The sequence below is a fragment of the Leguminivora glycinivorella genome, chromosome 7 (genome assembly GCF_023078275.1).
Source record: "Leguminivora glycinivorella isolate SPB_JAAS2020 chromosome 7, LegGlyc_1.1, whole genome shotgun sequence".
Classification (NCBI taxonomy): domain Eukaryota; kingdom Metazoa; phylum Arthropoda; class Insecta; order Lepidoptera; family Tortricidae; genus Leguminivora; species Leguminivora glycinivorella.
In genome coordinates, this window is record NC_062977.1 from 21108262 (window position 1) to 21124881 (window position 16620).

The 16620-nt window shown below is 39.6% G+C and overlaps 1 protein-coding gene across 6 annotated transcripts in view; it reads left to right on the forward strand.

The window, feature by feature from the left end:
* LOC125228337 (E3 ubiquitin-protein ligase HECW2) overlaps nt 1–16620 on the forward strand; it is a 166041-nt gene that overhangs the window by 146353 nt on the left and 3068 nt on the right. For all 6 annotated transcript variants that reach the window (XM_048132866.1, XM_048132867.1, XM_048132870.1 and 3 more), the window contains 5 exons: nt 8143–8334; nt 8961–9227; nt 12627–12792; nt 14053–14265; nt 14929–15095. In XM_048132866.1, coding sequence (XP_047988823.1) covers nt 8143–8334; nt 8961–9227; nt 12627–12792; nt 14053–14265; nt 14929–15095 — 1005 coding nt within the window. The remainder of the gene's footprint in view (nt 1–8142; nt 8335–8960; nt 9228–12626; nt 12793–14052; nt 14266–14928; nt 15096–16620) is intronic.

Below are 16620 nucleotides of genomic sequence, written 5' to 3' on the forward strand. Positions count from 1 at the left end.
GCTGTACGAAATCCTCAAATTTTAGACATTTACTATGGAAAGAAAAGGTGGATGGGCTGTTTGAGAGATGATATCAAAAGAATGCAAGTGAATGATGAGATGACTTCCTATAGAGAGGTCTGGAAGAAAAAGACACGCTGCGCCGGCCCCAAGTGATTGGGATAAGGGCAAGCGAATGATGATATCTCATTCGAGACCTAGAGAATATGCACTAGCAATATGCAGTAATTACATTGAGGTAATAAATTAGTTCATTACGAGCAAAGTTGAATCAGTCGTCGTATCAAACCGTGAAAATGTAGTGTAGTTAAAACATACAGTCCAACACTTTTCCTATATCGATCGATCGTATCTGATTCTCTGTATCGTTATCTATTGTAGGGCAACTGGCGGCCTAATTTGTATGTGGATTCATTTGTAAAGTAAACAAATTAAATATCAGTTATAAAATTTGAGATTCGGGGCCATTGATGTAAGAGTTCGTTGTATTCTTAAGGGCGACTACATACATCTAGTTCATCTGCTCCACTATAATGGACTCGCACGCTAAAATGCAAGACATGCTACACCTCTACCAAAATATGAAATGTTATATATAGTTAATATATTGTTTTATTTTATTGATAATATTTTGGAGGTAACCTAAGGTCGTATATTATGTTATAAATTTTCAAAATATGTAACATCTTTATTTATAGCGAATATTTATGATTATCCTCACCAGACCCATCATTTAGTGCCCCTAATTCCGGTCGTGGATTATAAAAGCTAAATCAATTTGTGAAATTCCGGGAAACTGTAATTTGTGGGCGTGGTTACGTGGTTCATCAATTACTAATAGCTATAGAAAAACTGGGCATTATAAGGAATATATAAGAATATCACACTTATAGGCCAAGTAAAGAAAAAAATTAAAAAATTACTGAACCGATGAGCAGTCAACGCCATATTAAGATTTATGTTTACTTTCGATCAAGAAAATAAAATAAAATAGCAGGATAAAGAGGATAGGAGGTGCAAGCACCTACAGCTTGGCCTTAGAGTTGGTCAAAGACGCCTAGTCTTACAAAGATGGCATATAGAAGAGAAATTTCGACGGTTTCCGCTGTGACGATGTGGCCTAGGGGTTCATGGCGTTAGCCCGGATTGCTAAAGTCGCCGGTTCGAATCCGGCCTTCGCCACTGGTGGTGTCCGTCATTTTTTCTTACATCTTATTTCGATTTTTAATTTTTATATAGTAGTGTGACTACTTAAAAAACACAAATCAAAATATTTGTTAAAATAATTTGATTTGTTCCCATAATAACGTATCGTCTAGGACTACTTAAATAGAACACAGAATATAAGAACATTTTTAATAAACAAAAATAATGTTACTTTGAAATTAATCAATTTAAAGTAGCAAAGGCAAGTATGCTACTTTTAATAATTTCATGGCATGTACAAATTGTGTCATTTATTTTATTTGTATTACAAAACTGACCTTTGATTGACAATCATATTAATAATAATTGCTACTTTACTATATTGTCCACAAAGCGTAAACACACTTAACCTACTACAGTATTTAATACTCATTGGGCTAACGATCAGTCATAGTAGCTGTTCACAATTACTCAAATAAATCATGCACAACAAATCGTTAACGACGCACTTGGATTTGCAATTAGCCTTCTAAGAATGACTAATACTAGTTAAGTCAGAGCACTTTATAAACCAAATTAAGGTCTATGTTTGACCTTATTAATGTTATTGTCAATACAAAAACTAACTTCTATAACCTTTTGTTTCTTAAGCTAATATTCGTCCTAGGAAGTAATTTTGTGGATATTAAGCACGTATCTACTCCAAAAAGGTCGCTCCATTGTAAATTGGAGACTTTATTTAAAACTTAAATCGCTGCCTATTGTGTTGGGCCGAATCCGAACGTGTCAATATTAGAATTATTCTCGGAAGTAATAAGATACTTTCCGAACGTTACGGTACAATAGGCGTTTAAAATGTTTGGACTCCTACCTAATCAAATGTCAGTGACAATAAAGAATACAGACAAAGCGGGCTGTAATGAAGTTTGGTAAAAAATGGCGTCGAGTGTAGAACTGTCGTTAATCTATCCCTTCGAGGCGTCTGCGTCTACCTGCGATGCGCCAGAGTCCGTTATTCAGAAAACTTATACAACCCCTTTCTATACATGCTAGCCAATTCATCTCTGACCTCCGACTACCTTATAATCTTACTAGCATCAAGATATAATTATACTAGATTTGAATAACAAGTCGGAGACAAAGTGTTTTGTGAAGATCCAGGCTGCATGTAGCCCGCGGCCCTCGGCGCCCGCGCAGGCAGTCATTATGAGTACGCTAGGGAGCTCTAATCACATGCCCGAGCTATGGCACCGGAATTTTTGATTACACATTTAAGATGCCAATACCAACGTATTGATGATATTCATTTCATGTAGCCGGTTATCTTCTTCGATTTATTCAACGATTTCGTTGATTGAGTCAAACTGTAATTCTGATCTCTGGAATTCGATATCGAACCTTGCATGCCTTACTTCCAAACTTTTTCAATTTTAAAGTTCTAGCAAACTTTCCTGCAATAGCATCCCGAGAAACTAGACGATGCAATTGGTTTATCTGCGCGGAAAACAGATGAACGTCGATCAGAAGATTCTCGAGACGTTTTAAGAGGTCGCTGCAATCATTAGTGTCACCTTAACGTCTTAAAGTAACGATTACGACAGAAACGGGACAGAGCCGTCTCGATACCACGGGGCAATGGCGGGATGGCTGTTCGTCCCGATATCCAGATTCTATAAGGGTTACCAAACCCAAGATCTTTCTGACAGACTAGAATTTTCTATTAATTACGTTAAAGCAACTGGGTGTACTAAAAATGTTTTACATTGGTATTGAACTTCGTTAAATTTACCATTTTGAGTTTTGCTAATAAATGAGACTTGCTGTTTTTGCACACTGTTTTTGCATCTATACTCAACGCAGAGTATTTACTGAGAAGACCGAAACGCGTGGATTTTGTATGAAGACGTATTTATTTAATTTATTTATTTATTAGTAAAAACATGTTTACATGACATTACAGTAAAACCAATGCGTCACGAAACTTAGATAACAAAAAAGAGAATTCATATCATGTTGCTCGTATTTTCAGGAATCAGAATAGATAACCCTGGTAACCCTAGGTAAGATGGTAATCTAATCTATATTTGCATTTCTATCGGACCTCTCTGTTTTTGTTGGCTCGGCTTCGTTTGGCGTTTCCTCTATTAACGTCTAATGGGTGTGTTATCGTGCATTTCAAAGGTTTACATTTTAGTTTCCACGTTGATATATTTATATTGTTTTCACAAAGTTTCCTGTCCTTATGTAAATAAATAGCAATGCAAATTCCAGACATATGGTTTTCCTATAATTATTTTTAAAAACCGGGACTTAATCGCGTATAACTACATATTAAACTGACCTCCAACGTTTCAAGGACGGCGTTGTCCCCGGTTATGGTTTTCCTTCCTTATTAAAAATAGCCAGCTTTAAAACGAGCATAAATTCAACAAATAACAACAAATGAACTGCTGAATGATTACATTCTTCTCTGCTGACTTCTCACACTTCATTTCACCTTCATATTATCCACCTATCTCTAGAGTTAATCTCTGTAATGTTACACCAAGAATGCCACCTGGAGAAAACTGCCCAGGGCACTGGTGCTGTATTACTAGGCCTAATTGTTTATCAAGATATCAGCCGTTATCATGGATATCTGGTGCCTGGAGCCAAGAGACCACCTCGCGCACCTGTCGAGGTTCGTGACCGAGCCAATCTGGTCACATATTCCTGTAGACAACAACTTGCAACGGTAGACTAATGTAAAGAGACCTCTAGATCCCTTACATCTACAGAGGGTTTTTACGCTGGTTTAGCTCAGTGGTCGATCAAGTTTGGGAGGCAAATGGAAGAACGGCACTGGTACCCTCGGGCCAAGCACGCGCCGTCCACTCATTAAGTTTCGGGGGCTCAATGATATATGCGTAGGATATGCCGGATGCTTGTATAATGACGGTGAACGCCATTATAGGCATAAATCAGTTTTTTAGCCTTTAGCGCCGTGAGCGTTTTCGTTATTAACCTAAGATAACGCTAGCTGAATTCCTGAGGAACCATAGGAGTATGCTGCTCTGATTTGGAGAAAATACAAAAAGTTATTCTATTCAGTTATTTTTTTTTTACTTGGGTAGTGACTAAAAATTTATAAAGTGGCGTGGAGACAGCTGGTGAAGAGTGTCCACAATCATCACGTCCCTCAGCCATGAGGATACGACATAAAAGAAGAAAGATTTATAGGTTTCATAAAAAACTCCTTTATTCCGTGCAAAGCACAATCTAGCGTAGTATCTCTTTAGATAGTGTAATTTCAGGTCATTCCCACCGCGTCGGGACTCGGCCTTGCGCGTGCGCACCGAAATGTTTCCTCAATTATTAGCCTTTGTGGTACGATCACTGCGAACCTATCGATCAAACAATGAAAGCAATTATTGTCATTGGCATTGAGCTAAACAATTATCTAAGCATAACTCCTTAGTCTTATTCAAGTTATTCACTATGAAATGATGGATGGATAAGTCTTTCATGATTGCATGTAGATATTCAGGAAATTGGGTCGATGACGTGTATGTCCAGGTGACAAATCAAGGACTTAGACGCAGCCTCGATCCGTGCCTTTGTCACTCACGATCACTATCCTTAGACATTTACTGCATCGATTTATGGTTGCGAATGCAATCGGCCTCACAACAATTGCACGGCAGCCATTCTGGCGTCCGAATCGTCCGTACAAGGAGCGGGTTGCATTTGGGTGGCGATGGCGCGGCGTGCCGTTCTGCGAAACACTGGAGTGAACTCTGATGTTTAGACTACGAATTTTAGGTTACATAATTATATTGGTAACGTTTATTTTTAGACTAGCTTAAGTACTTACTTGCCTACTTTTTTTGGTGAGGCGACGAGCTAAATTAGCTGCACCTAGCACCGAAATTTGTCTGCGTTTAAAACCCAGTTCTCTTTAAGTTCGTTACATTTGGAGTTCATCTCTAATTCTTTAATCTCAAATTACTCCCGAATATGTATTCTCTTAAGTAACGGAAAACAACTTTCTGGAACAACGATTTATCTCTGAAAAGACTCCAACGCGTGATGCTTAGGGCGCGTTCAATCTAGCAACGATACCTGCCTTGTCTTTTTTCAGTCTTGGGTGTTGCGTGGGCCGGACTTAGTCCGTTTAACAAGCCGTTCAAAACTCCGATACGATACAGATGATTTTAGATTCGTGTAGAAAACATCAGTAAATTCAATCGAGATTTATCAGCGATTAACCGTAGACCAAGCAACGCAGCCATCGGGCCCAAATGAAATTATACTAATTACCTAATCTCGAGCGTGGGGCGGGGCACCTAAATCTCGCTCCTAAATCGATTACTATACTCGTGTTACTAGCCCAGAGCTTTTTGTCTCTGTCTTATGTGGGCCGGCCTTGCGCTCCTCTTTTTGGATGTAATCTATCACGGTTCATTGCTCCTCGTGGGCATTTTAGCCGTTTCACGGGAAACGGGAAAGCGGAGCCTTGGGTTGCATAACGTTGATTTTGTAACAGATACGGACCCTTAAGCTTAACACTAAAGCAGCCGTGAAGTGCAAATGGGTTTAATGGGTCGTTTTCGCATGGTGATAAAACTCGTCGTAGCTGAAGCTATAGCTATTTACAAAAGAAACTATGGTTTATCGAGCTAGTTTTAACGCTTAGCGATGGAAAAGACATTGAATGAATTTACATATAGATATAGTTGTTCCAATTTGTCCAAGTGGGAACTTCAAAATACTTTACGAGACTAACTCTAATTGGAGCAGCGTCTAGTTCGCAATAGATGCACTTTTCAAGTCCACTTTAAGTATGAAATGTATTCATAAAGGTGACTATAAACTGGGGGCCCTTATTGACTAGCGAATATGTTAACTACATTTTAATCAATAAAAGTATAACCTCACCGAGGGGTGTATGTAAGTAATATTATAATTGCAATGTTTAAACCCACTTTATGAATAAAAATCATACATAAAGGGCTCCAGGCAGGCAATTATGGTCGCGCGATAAATGATAAAACATCTGGCCGTCCCTATCGCACTTTAATAGTGCGATGGATATTTTATCGTCTAGACCATGCTACCCGTGCTGTTAGTCATACTAGTTATGAAAAAAAAAGCGCTTTTAGATGCAAGCCGCTTTGCATAGTGATAGTAGACATCATAGTAAACGATTTTTTCCGAGGATATCGAAATTTCATCCCTTAGGAAGCCGAGCGTAGCGAGGTGTTTTATGAAAATGAAAAAAATTCTATCTTTTTATCATATATTCCGATTTACTATGATGTCTACTATCACCATGCAAAGCGGCTTGCTTCCATCTAAAAGTGCAGCTTTTGGCCAAAAATCCTCCATAACAAGTATGACTATGTAGAATATAGTCAATAAATTATTGACAACATTTTAATCGATAAAAGTAATCTCACTAAGGGGTATAGGATGTACCTAAGTAATATTCTCCTTCCCACTCCAGCTTGTAATCGTGCGTATCGTCGTGCTGTACCCTCCCACGCCAGATTGATGAGGCCGGCAATTAGCCGGTTCCTTCCCTATTATAATTTAATAGTTCACGCTCTGTTACCAGAGTTCGCCGACTTTCACACATGGTGCTTGTTTTGTTTTAAATTTTTAAACACGTTGCAAAGTGACCAATACTAGGCCTTATCTCGGTACACTAATGTTCATGTCAGGGGTAACTTTGATGGTATCAAACGAAGATGAAATTAATTGCGTAGGTACTAGGTACTTGATGCATAGTTATAGTTTTAAATGTAATCTTAATGCGATTAGTTCAAGGTTGGCATTTTACTGTTTTTTTATGTTTCATAATTTGACGAAATAATAGGTACCTACATATGCTAGTGAGTTTATTAGTCGTTAGTTGGTTAAGTATATACCTACATATACAAAAAAACCTACAGTGCATTTTATTGGGGTTTTCTTATGAGTAGGTATCCTACGGTCGTTAGCGCTCATGAGCGCGTTATGATCTACATATACCTAACCTACATTGTTTTTTTGTCAAATTAAATACTTACATTTTCGCCACTTAAAGGGTCGGCAAAGGTATTTGGCCTCTCTAAAATCTTTGTAGTCCAATTCCACTAACAAATACTTATGATATCAGATACTTATGGAGTAGTATACAATATCCTTACTCGCGTATCTCGATTTCTATTGCCCGCTCGGGGTATTATCGAAAGTGCTTGCGTCACGGCGCGGGCGCAGAGGAAATCGCACCGACGCCAGATATCTCGCGATCTATATTTATTGACCGTTTCACTAAATAGCCAATTAGCCATTACTGTAAATCAAGAAGTTGGAGTATTTTGGATCTTACTCTTACCTAAGCCTCTTTAATGTAGATACTTACGTGGAAAGCTTTGTACATACACGATGATCAAAGTTACGTGTGGTAACTCTATTGGACATAAGTAAATAGTTCTACCTACTTTACAAAACTTTAGTATAGTAATAAAAGTAGGTATAAGATTACTATATGCACGTTACTTAAATACGACTAACTAAACTTGGCAGCCCTTACCTCTCCAACGTTTATTTAACCTTTTGAACGCTTTTCCTTCCGTGTCAAAAACTAGTGTAAACGCCAAAATATCGACTGGTGAAGAATAAGTATAAAACTTAGCTGACAGTAGGCAAGTCGCTTTGCAAACGTCGGCCATAACACATTTAATAGTGGTCATAGAGGACTCATAAGCGTCACAAACACGGCAGATCATGACCCTGGTCCTTGACGTTTAGAGGGTTAATAACACAAACGCTCACGAAACGCTCACGATAATATCTCTTTTGTAGCTATCTATTTCTATCGCTCTGGCGCGACATAGCCAGACTACATTTCTGCGGCATTTCGATGGCGTTTCGCGTCGCAGAAATGCCATTCGGCTACGGGGCCAGACGTATTCTTTAGCACAACCACTAGTCAGTAGTTTCACTTGACTAACCCATCCCTTTCTTTTGCAGCCTGTTCGAGCAGGAGATCATGAGCTACGTGCCAGCGGAGGGCCGGGCGGCACCGTCGCCGGCCGCGTCCCCGGCCGCCGCGCGCAGCACGCGGGCGCCCGCGCCTCAGAGGCGAGACTTCGAGGCCAAGTTGCGAGCGTTCTATAGAAAACTGGAGAGCAAGGGATATGGACAGGGGCCGGGGAAACTCAAGTAAGTTACTATCTACTTAAGAGTACCGTCATGACAAGGCGTGACGATAGGTCGACAGTATCAGAGTGCCCACGCCGTAGAGGCGGGACTTTGAGGCGAAACTACGTTTTATAGGAAGCTGGAGAGCAAGGGGTACGGACAGGGGCCGGAGAAGCTTAAGTAAGTTACTACCTCTTTATAGTTTCATCCTCACTTTATCCATGAAGACCGGCCTGCGAGTATTAAGGCGACACAGCAAGCAATAGGACTTTGAGAACAAGCATCAGTACGCTTTTTATAGAAAATTGGAGAGTAAGATTTCTGTTCCAGCGAGAAAATAACTGTTTAATTGGTTACTGCTTTAGCGATAGAATATGAGAAAGAAAGCCGTATTTTAGGAAAATTTATTGGCAAGTTTTTATCATCATCTAATGCTACTCCTCAGAAACTTAAAAACCGATTTAGTCTATCTTCTAGTCACGCAGGCGCCCACCTGCTGCCTACGTATTTGAAAGCCATCCGTTCCATTGGAATTTTGAATCTGGATCAATTTCAAATTCAATTTATCTTGACAAGCTTTAATCTGTAAGCGGCCAGAGGACAAACACGCTTAAATCTCCCTTCTAATCAACAACTCCACATTCCAGGCTCCACATCCGGCGCGAGCATCTTCTAGAAGACGCCTTCCGCCGCATCATGTCCTGCGGCAAGAAGGAACTGCAGAAGGGCAAGCTCTGCGTGCTGTGGGACGGCGAGGAAGGCCTCGACTACGGCGGGCCCAGCCGGGAGTTCTTCTTCCTTCTGTCCAGGGAGCTCTTCAACCCGTATTATGGACTGTTCGAGTATTCAGCCAATGACACGTATACGGTCCACGTGTCGCCTATGTCGGCGTTTGTGGACAACCATCATGAGTGGTGAGTGGAGCTACTTTCTATTGGTAGGCCTCTTATAACCTGTCTTCGGAAGTTTCGTCCCGCCATGTTCCACAAGACCCACCGTGATAAAAGTGGTATCGAAAGTGGCGCTAGTTTCGCATTATCCTTTGCCTTAACTTAAGGTACTCGTACTCGTATTTTTCCACATTTTATACATAGGCCAAGCTTTTATTTTTCAACGTTTCTCGATCTTGGAAATCCGATTAATCCAGAGTCTAGACTAAACTTTCGCATTTACCACATAAATCAACAAATGTCTATTAGTGATCGAGTTCCTTCCAGATTAGAATCTATTCAATCAATTTACAAGAAAGACAAGACAATGAGGACTAGTCGGACTTGCACTGAATCAAACTGATCTAAATATTGAAAGTTATTGATTTACTTACAAATATCTTGGTCAAGAAATTTGGCTTTCGAAGGCTGGCTCTAATAAAACTTAAAACTTGATAATGATACTTATTCTACGCAGAAAAGAGGCTAAATGCATTTCGCAACTCGTGTCTATTTAAAACACTCTTTACGTTCGTGTTTTAATTTATAGCACTTCCTATTATTATTCTCCTAGACACAACAAAATGCTGCAAGGCAAAATGAGTCACTCCTTAAATCCATTTAACGCGATTTAAAATAAACACCACAATTGAATCTGTCGGAACCAAGAAGCGCATTACGGATCAATGCACACGTACTTATCCGACCAATTATCCGCAATCATACAAATTGCGCTCATACATATTGTATGACAATGCTCGTGCCTATTATCTGACAACACTAACAATGTTAATTTGTATTTATGAGGAATAGTGTAAAAAGTGATTAATTGTCATAGTGCAGTTTTTATCCTACTCTGTTTGTTTTTTATACGTATTATAAAGCAGTACTATGAAGAATATGAACGTCTTGTACCGAAGAGCTGTGTGTTTGTATGTATGTGTAAAGTTGTAAACCCATAGCCAAAATGACCCAACACAGAGGAATACTAGGCCCTTTCGGGATTAGTCCCATGATGTTTTCTTTCGCTGAAAAGTGACAGGTAAATATCACTTCCGAGCATAACTTCCGAAAAACTGATCGGTACTGATCGGTTACTTTATACCTATAAATAAATATAGGTATCACTTCTAAACTCTTTAGGACAGTTGCATCGATAATAGATACCATCAACGTCACGCAGCAGAAATCTTTGAAAATTCTCATATACATTTTTTTTTACGAATACTAATGTCGATAACAGACGGTTTGGTCCAACAAAACATGATTGCACCATTTTTACTGCAGTTAACAGTTTAATTTCAAATTTAGAATGGCACCCTGCAAACCGTTACGCAGTATTCACCATTGTTCCCTTATTGGCTGACTAGCCAAGTGGCCACCGTACGAGCACCACATAAGTAACGTCACAGCGCCAGACAAACGGCGCGGCGGATGTACTAATACGGGCGAGGATAATGCTTATTTTATTGGGCTTCGATTCCATTATGGAACCTCGTTTAAGTAGATCTTCAATAAATTGTTTAAAAAGTGTGTAAGTTATGGGTTAGGTAGAGATTATTCTCTACTTACACACCTCAATAGAAAAAAAGTTTTACGACCTCGGTCTCTTTACAGCAAGAGTGAATAGACTATTACCATACAAGTACTATTACTGAATCTGTGAGCTCCATCTTAGACGCTGTCTTCGCTTTCCATTAGGTGTGACGGGCCAATTGCGGAACAGTCTATGTAAAAAATAAAAAATAGTCTTGAACTAATTCGGTTTGTAAAATATTTGTCATCAGGGTCTTTGGTAATAGTGGCAATGTCTAGGCTACTTTATAGGAGGTGCATACTATGGGCTCAGAAGTCCAAACTCGGTGTCAAATTGGTGGATCGAGTCCGGAACACCACGCTACGAGTCCAAAACTCAAATCGTCGATGTAGCTCGGAAGGCGGCCAAGTTAAAATGGGACTGGGCTGGTCACGTCTGCCGAATGCCTAATGAGTTGTGAGCCAAACTCACTACAGTGTGGGAGGGGCTATAAACTGTCGCAATCAGCGGTACCCAGTACTAATTAGATATCGGTAGCCCTATATGGGCCAGTGAACCAACAATAACTCTCGTGCAACATACGAGTACGTTAGCATAATTAATCGATAGCTTTACTAAGGGTTACAAGTGTTGTAAAATTAATGATAATTACATGAATTACCTACTCAAGTTGTAAAGATACAAATAAAGCATACTGTCGATGTGTCGATCTGTGGAATTTATTTTAAGTGTTCAGTTTTGATCATTTAAATAGCTCAGCAACTGGAAACATTTGCATTAATTTAGATACCGGTCTACTAACATTTGAAAAAACTTTTTGGCTTTAACGTTATTTAAAGGTATTTATGAACTCGACTGTAAGTACATTTACTAAGGGCCGTCACAGCATGCTATTTTTTACGCCCCAGCCCTAAGGCCCGTTCTAACGTTACGGCAAACAAGGTGTAGTGTTACTCACGGTAGGCAGCCGAGCATTTCACATCGAGTTTTTTGTCGACCCACTCAATGGGTGTACCTACGCGATTTTTTTAACTGTCTCAAATTACGAATCTGATTTACGGTAGAATTTTGGAAATTATAGTTTTTATTGTTTACTTTTGGGACATATTTCCTTTAAAAATTATATATGATAATGTACTTACCTTATTTTAGGAATACAATAAATAGCCTTACTATACCTTTCTTATTTTTGTGATATTATTGTGTTACTCGTACAGTTTAAAAATGTCTATCAACTTTTTGCAGCAAAATTTCGAAAGAATGCCATTGTTGATGTTGTAACAATCTTAACCAATAGGAAATATTGCAATGGAAATAATGCAAACGTCTTCTATCACACGTGTTCGTTTCAATTTATCAAATACTGTATTCCCAATATAATTCTATAAAAAATATTTCAAATTCGAATCAGACATTATAAGGCATGATTGATTCAAACATGCTGTTTTGAGCGGTTAAAATGTTATGTTGATTACTTCTATTAGGTACTGAACAATAAATAATTTCCCTGCTCTCTAAATAGAGGAATCACCTAATTTCTGAAAAAGCTGCATATCTGCTTCCCCGTCACTCGAATATTGCAAAAGGTCCATCTCTAACCCTAAGGGCCCATTTAGACGGTACGAGAACTCGCATACGAGTTTTATTACATTGCGGTATTTGATGGCTGTGCAAAATTGTATGTAACCTCAACAGCCCGCAATGTAACTAAAATCGCATGCGAGTACGCACGCCGTCTAAATCAGGCCTAAGTCTGGATTAATAAGTAGAGATAGAACGCAGAACCCTTACAGGACCACGCATTATTGCCAGTGTTGTCTCGTTACTAACAATGTGGATATTTCCAGGTTCCGTTTCTCCGGGCGCGTGCTCGGCCTGGCGCTGGTGCACGGGTACCTGCTAGAAGCGTGGTTCACCCGCGCCCTGTACCGCGCGCTGCTGCGGCTCTCGCCCGCGCTCGAGGACGTCGACGCGCTCGACGCGCAGTTCGCCGCCTCGCTGCGGTGGTTACAGGTAACATTAAAAAAAAAGTTTTTAATCTATGACCCATCGTCCATGTTTAAAAAAAAAACAATGACACAATCATTTGATACTACTGGCGCCATCTGTGTTTGATAGCCGGTACTAAAGTTTTAAAGGTTTGACGAAACGTCAAAATTAGTTCTGAAGCACGTGGATAGATGGCGCCACCGTGCCGGCGGCCATGTGCGGAAAAGCACGTGGTGATAATTTTATTCGCGTTATCACACCACGCCGGTCACAAAATTACGATTCCGCCGGTGGAACTATTCCACTGAACTTACTATGGCATTCGATACTGTTGAGTCATTTTAGCGTATGCGTACTACATCGCACCTACCCAGTTGATTAACCTGTGTGAGGTATATTGATAAAACGTACTTGCCAAGGCACGGAATTCATGGTCATTTTATGAATGTTGTATACGTAATATTATGAAATATTACGTATACTGTAGGTACTGCGTTCCTACATTTAAACTATTTCACGAAGAGTATCTTTGACCTGAGTTGACATTGAATTGATCTTCAGAATTAAATCTAATAATTTATATGATTTACAACTCGTACAAAATAACCTACTGCTGTTCTATTTCTGGCCAATATGCCCAAGATCGAGTGTCAGTGTCCCTAATATTATGATGGTTTTTTTAGACTTTTGGCACATTGCCAATAATTTTGCTCTGCTTTTGCTGTTTTCTACATAGTTGACACCGTTGACACATATCACATTACTCGCTACTAAGGTTAATATTCGAAATTGATAGTCAGTGGTGTAAAATGCCTGGTTAGTAATGTTCATATATGGTTCTGTAGTCTAGGTATCATTAATGAACCGTCTTTGAGAGATATTAGGGCATCGACTCGGTGCTTCAAGATAAGCTAGCTGACTTTATTCAACAGAAATAGCTATGTAGATAATTTGTCAACACTTAGACATATATTTTATAACTGAGAATTGGCTTCGTAATTTTATTTTAATTGCTAAATGAATAGCCCTTGTGGTTTTCCATATGTATAATATAATTCATGATAATCATGAGCTATTTAAAGCGGTTATTTTATTGGTCATCTGTCCTTCTTGTGATCTCCATGATTTAAAATAACGTTGTCAAAAATTTGCAATAACTTTCATTTCTAGTCTTGGTCCTTTTTTTTATAAAAACTCTTGATTTTGAAGAAAAAATAAGTCTTAAAAGAACTATATTGGAATCCAACATGACCTATCATTGAACACTTATTTTTAAATTTCCAGTCCGCCCGCTGCGTGTCATCCCTAGAGCTAACATTCGCTGTGTCCGAGCGCCTTGCTGACGGTCGCGTGCTGGAACGAGAGCTGAAACCTGGCGGTCGAGATGTTCCCGTCACGGAGAGAAACAAGAAGGAATACCTCGAGCGAGTGGTTCGCTGGAGAGTCGAGAGGGGCGTGGCTGAACAGACGGAGTGGCTAGTACGAGGTTTTCATGAGGTGAGTCACCATAGTAACACTATTGAGTTGAAACCTGGCGGTCGCGATGTGCCCGTCACGGAGAGAGACAAGAAGAAATATCTCGAGCGAGTGGTTCGCTGGAGAGTCGAGAGGGGCGTGGCTAGTTAGAGGTTTTCATGAGGTGAGTCACCATAGTAACACTATTGAAACTTTGTAGTCGAGATGTTCCCGTCACGGAGAGAAACAAGAAGTACCTCGAGCGAATTGTTCGTTGGAGAGTAGAGAAAGGCGTGGCTGAACACTGTGTGTTGAGTCAATAGTGCTGAAATTCAGATGGTCGCGTTGTTTCTTTCACGGGAAGAAACAAGGAGTACCTTGAGCGAATAATTCGTTAGAGGGTCAAGTCGAGAGGGGAGTGACTGAGCAAACCTAATGGATCATTCGACACTTTCATGAAGCGAGTCAACATTGTAGAGTAGAATTTCAGGAGTGGAAGAAGAAGGGAATCACCAAAGGTACTAAAGTGGAAATAGGAGGAATTTGACGAACCCGATGATTGTGAAAACTATTGTACCGAATCTTTTAAACAAAATAAGAATTTCTCTAATCGATCCCCGTTTTCGTCACGCGAAAAAACAAATGTCGACGAATAAGCCTTTTTTGTTACGTGTAGGTAGTTAAAATAAGCATGTTTGTCCTCAGGTGGTGGACCCCCGCCTAGTCGGCGCTTTCGACGCTCGAGAACTGGAGCTGGTGATCGCCGGAGCGCCCGAGCTGGACGTGGCCGACTGGCGCGCGCACACCGAGTACCGCGGCGGCTACCACGACGCGCACCCCGTCATCGTGTGGTTCTGGCAGGCGATAGACAGGTACTGCACTACTTAGGGGCCAGTTGTGCCGACTGTGATCGATACAAATACGACTGGGTGCAACCGACCTGAATCACATTACACTATACTACACAATTATAACAAAACATGCGGAACTTGGCATACGAACCGTATCCATTGTAGTCTGCCATCTTGTGACCTAAAGCGGAAACTCAGCTTGATATAAGTACCTGTAGGTACACTATGCATCAATAAGGGCTTCAGTCTTGTCTCCTATAATATTATCCAATTTTAAAATAACACTGGAAAATTGACAAATTTAATGACTTAAATATAATAACGCCACTACCCGCCCACATTTTCAATCAGTGCAACGCGGATATTACCGTTGACCTTGATAAAAACGCGTGTAGCTTCCTACTAGTACATATACGTGTTATCTAATTCAATCACTCCCTTTACAAATGAAGTTATGTAATTTTATCGCGGTTTCAATTCCGTATCGATACAATGTGGTCGCCGGGCGACCTACATGTTGAAACTTGATAAACTAGTCGCGAACTGACAAAGGTTATTTGCAATTTAAATGATCAGCCGGCGCTAAAAGAAATCGAAAACATTATAAAGAACATACGATTATCATTATTGCCATTTAGGTATGGAAGTAATTTATGAATTAAATGTTAGCCGCCGCCTACTTCTAGGTACCAAGGACCATTTAATACTAGACTGATATAGCCCATACAAAAAAGCGTACCCCTGAAAAAAGCTTAGTTTTTGCTTTAAAACTAGATGGCGTTGTTTCGTAACCCGGGAGTGGAAAAAAACATATTTTCACATATATTTTTACTTGTTTTTATATTATACTATGAATAACTATCAAAAAACTTTATTTTAATATCAAAATATTGGCTCAAAACACAATTTTTACAAATTATATTTTTTGGTCGGCCTCGACGTAGTTGTGATCGCTTCGCTGGCTAAGTTTGTTCGCATGTTCTCTAATTATTGCCAAATAAAATGACTAGATGACGTTGGTGGACTAGGAAAATGTCACATCCGTTTCGTTGTTCATTAATATAATATACTTAGTGATAATAAACCTATATGTTGAGCTCAAATACGTTCAACAAAACGCAATCATTGTGCCAACAGATGTTACATCTGACATCCATGTCACATCACAAATGTCATTGTATGATTTATTGAATATTCATAATATGGATATTAAATATTTTAGAATCGCAGTAGCAATGCGAGTAGAGATACAGAATTAATAACGGTATAAATTAATAATTGTATGACCAATGACCTCATACATAAATTTACCAGTTTAGGTGACAGAAGGCGAATCCAATTTGTAAACATTAAATGTGCTAAGGAAAAGAATCTTTCCGATTTTCAACGGGACACGGCTGAAGGGGCGAGCTGGTTTCGACTGCGCCCATGCATCTCAATTGTCCAGAAAGTTCATTCGAAGATCATTTTGCTTATAATAATCTGAGTAATCACAGTGAACGGTTTGACAGTATTTCAGCTAACATGTAGAGAGACTTGCTAGCTT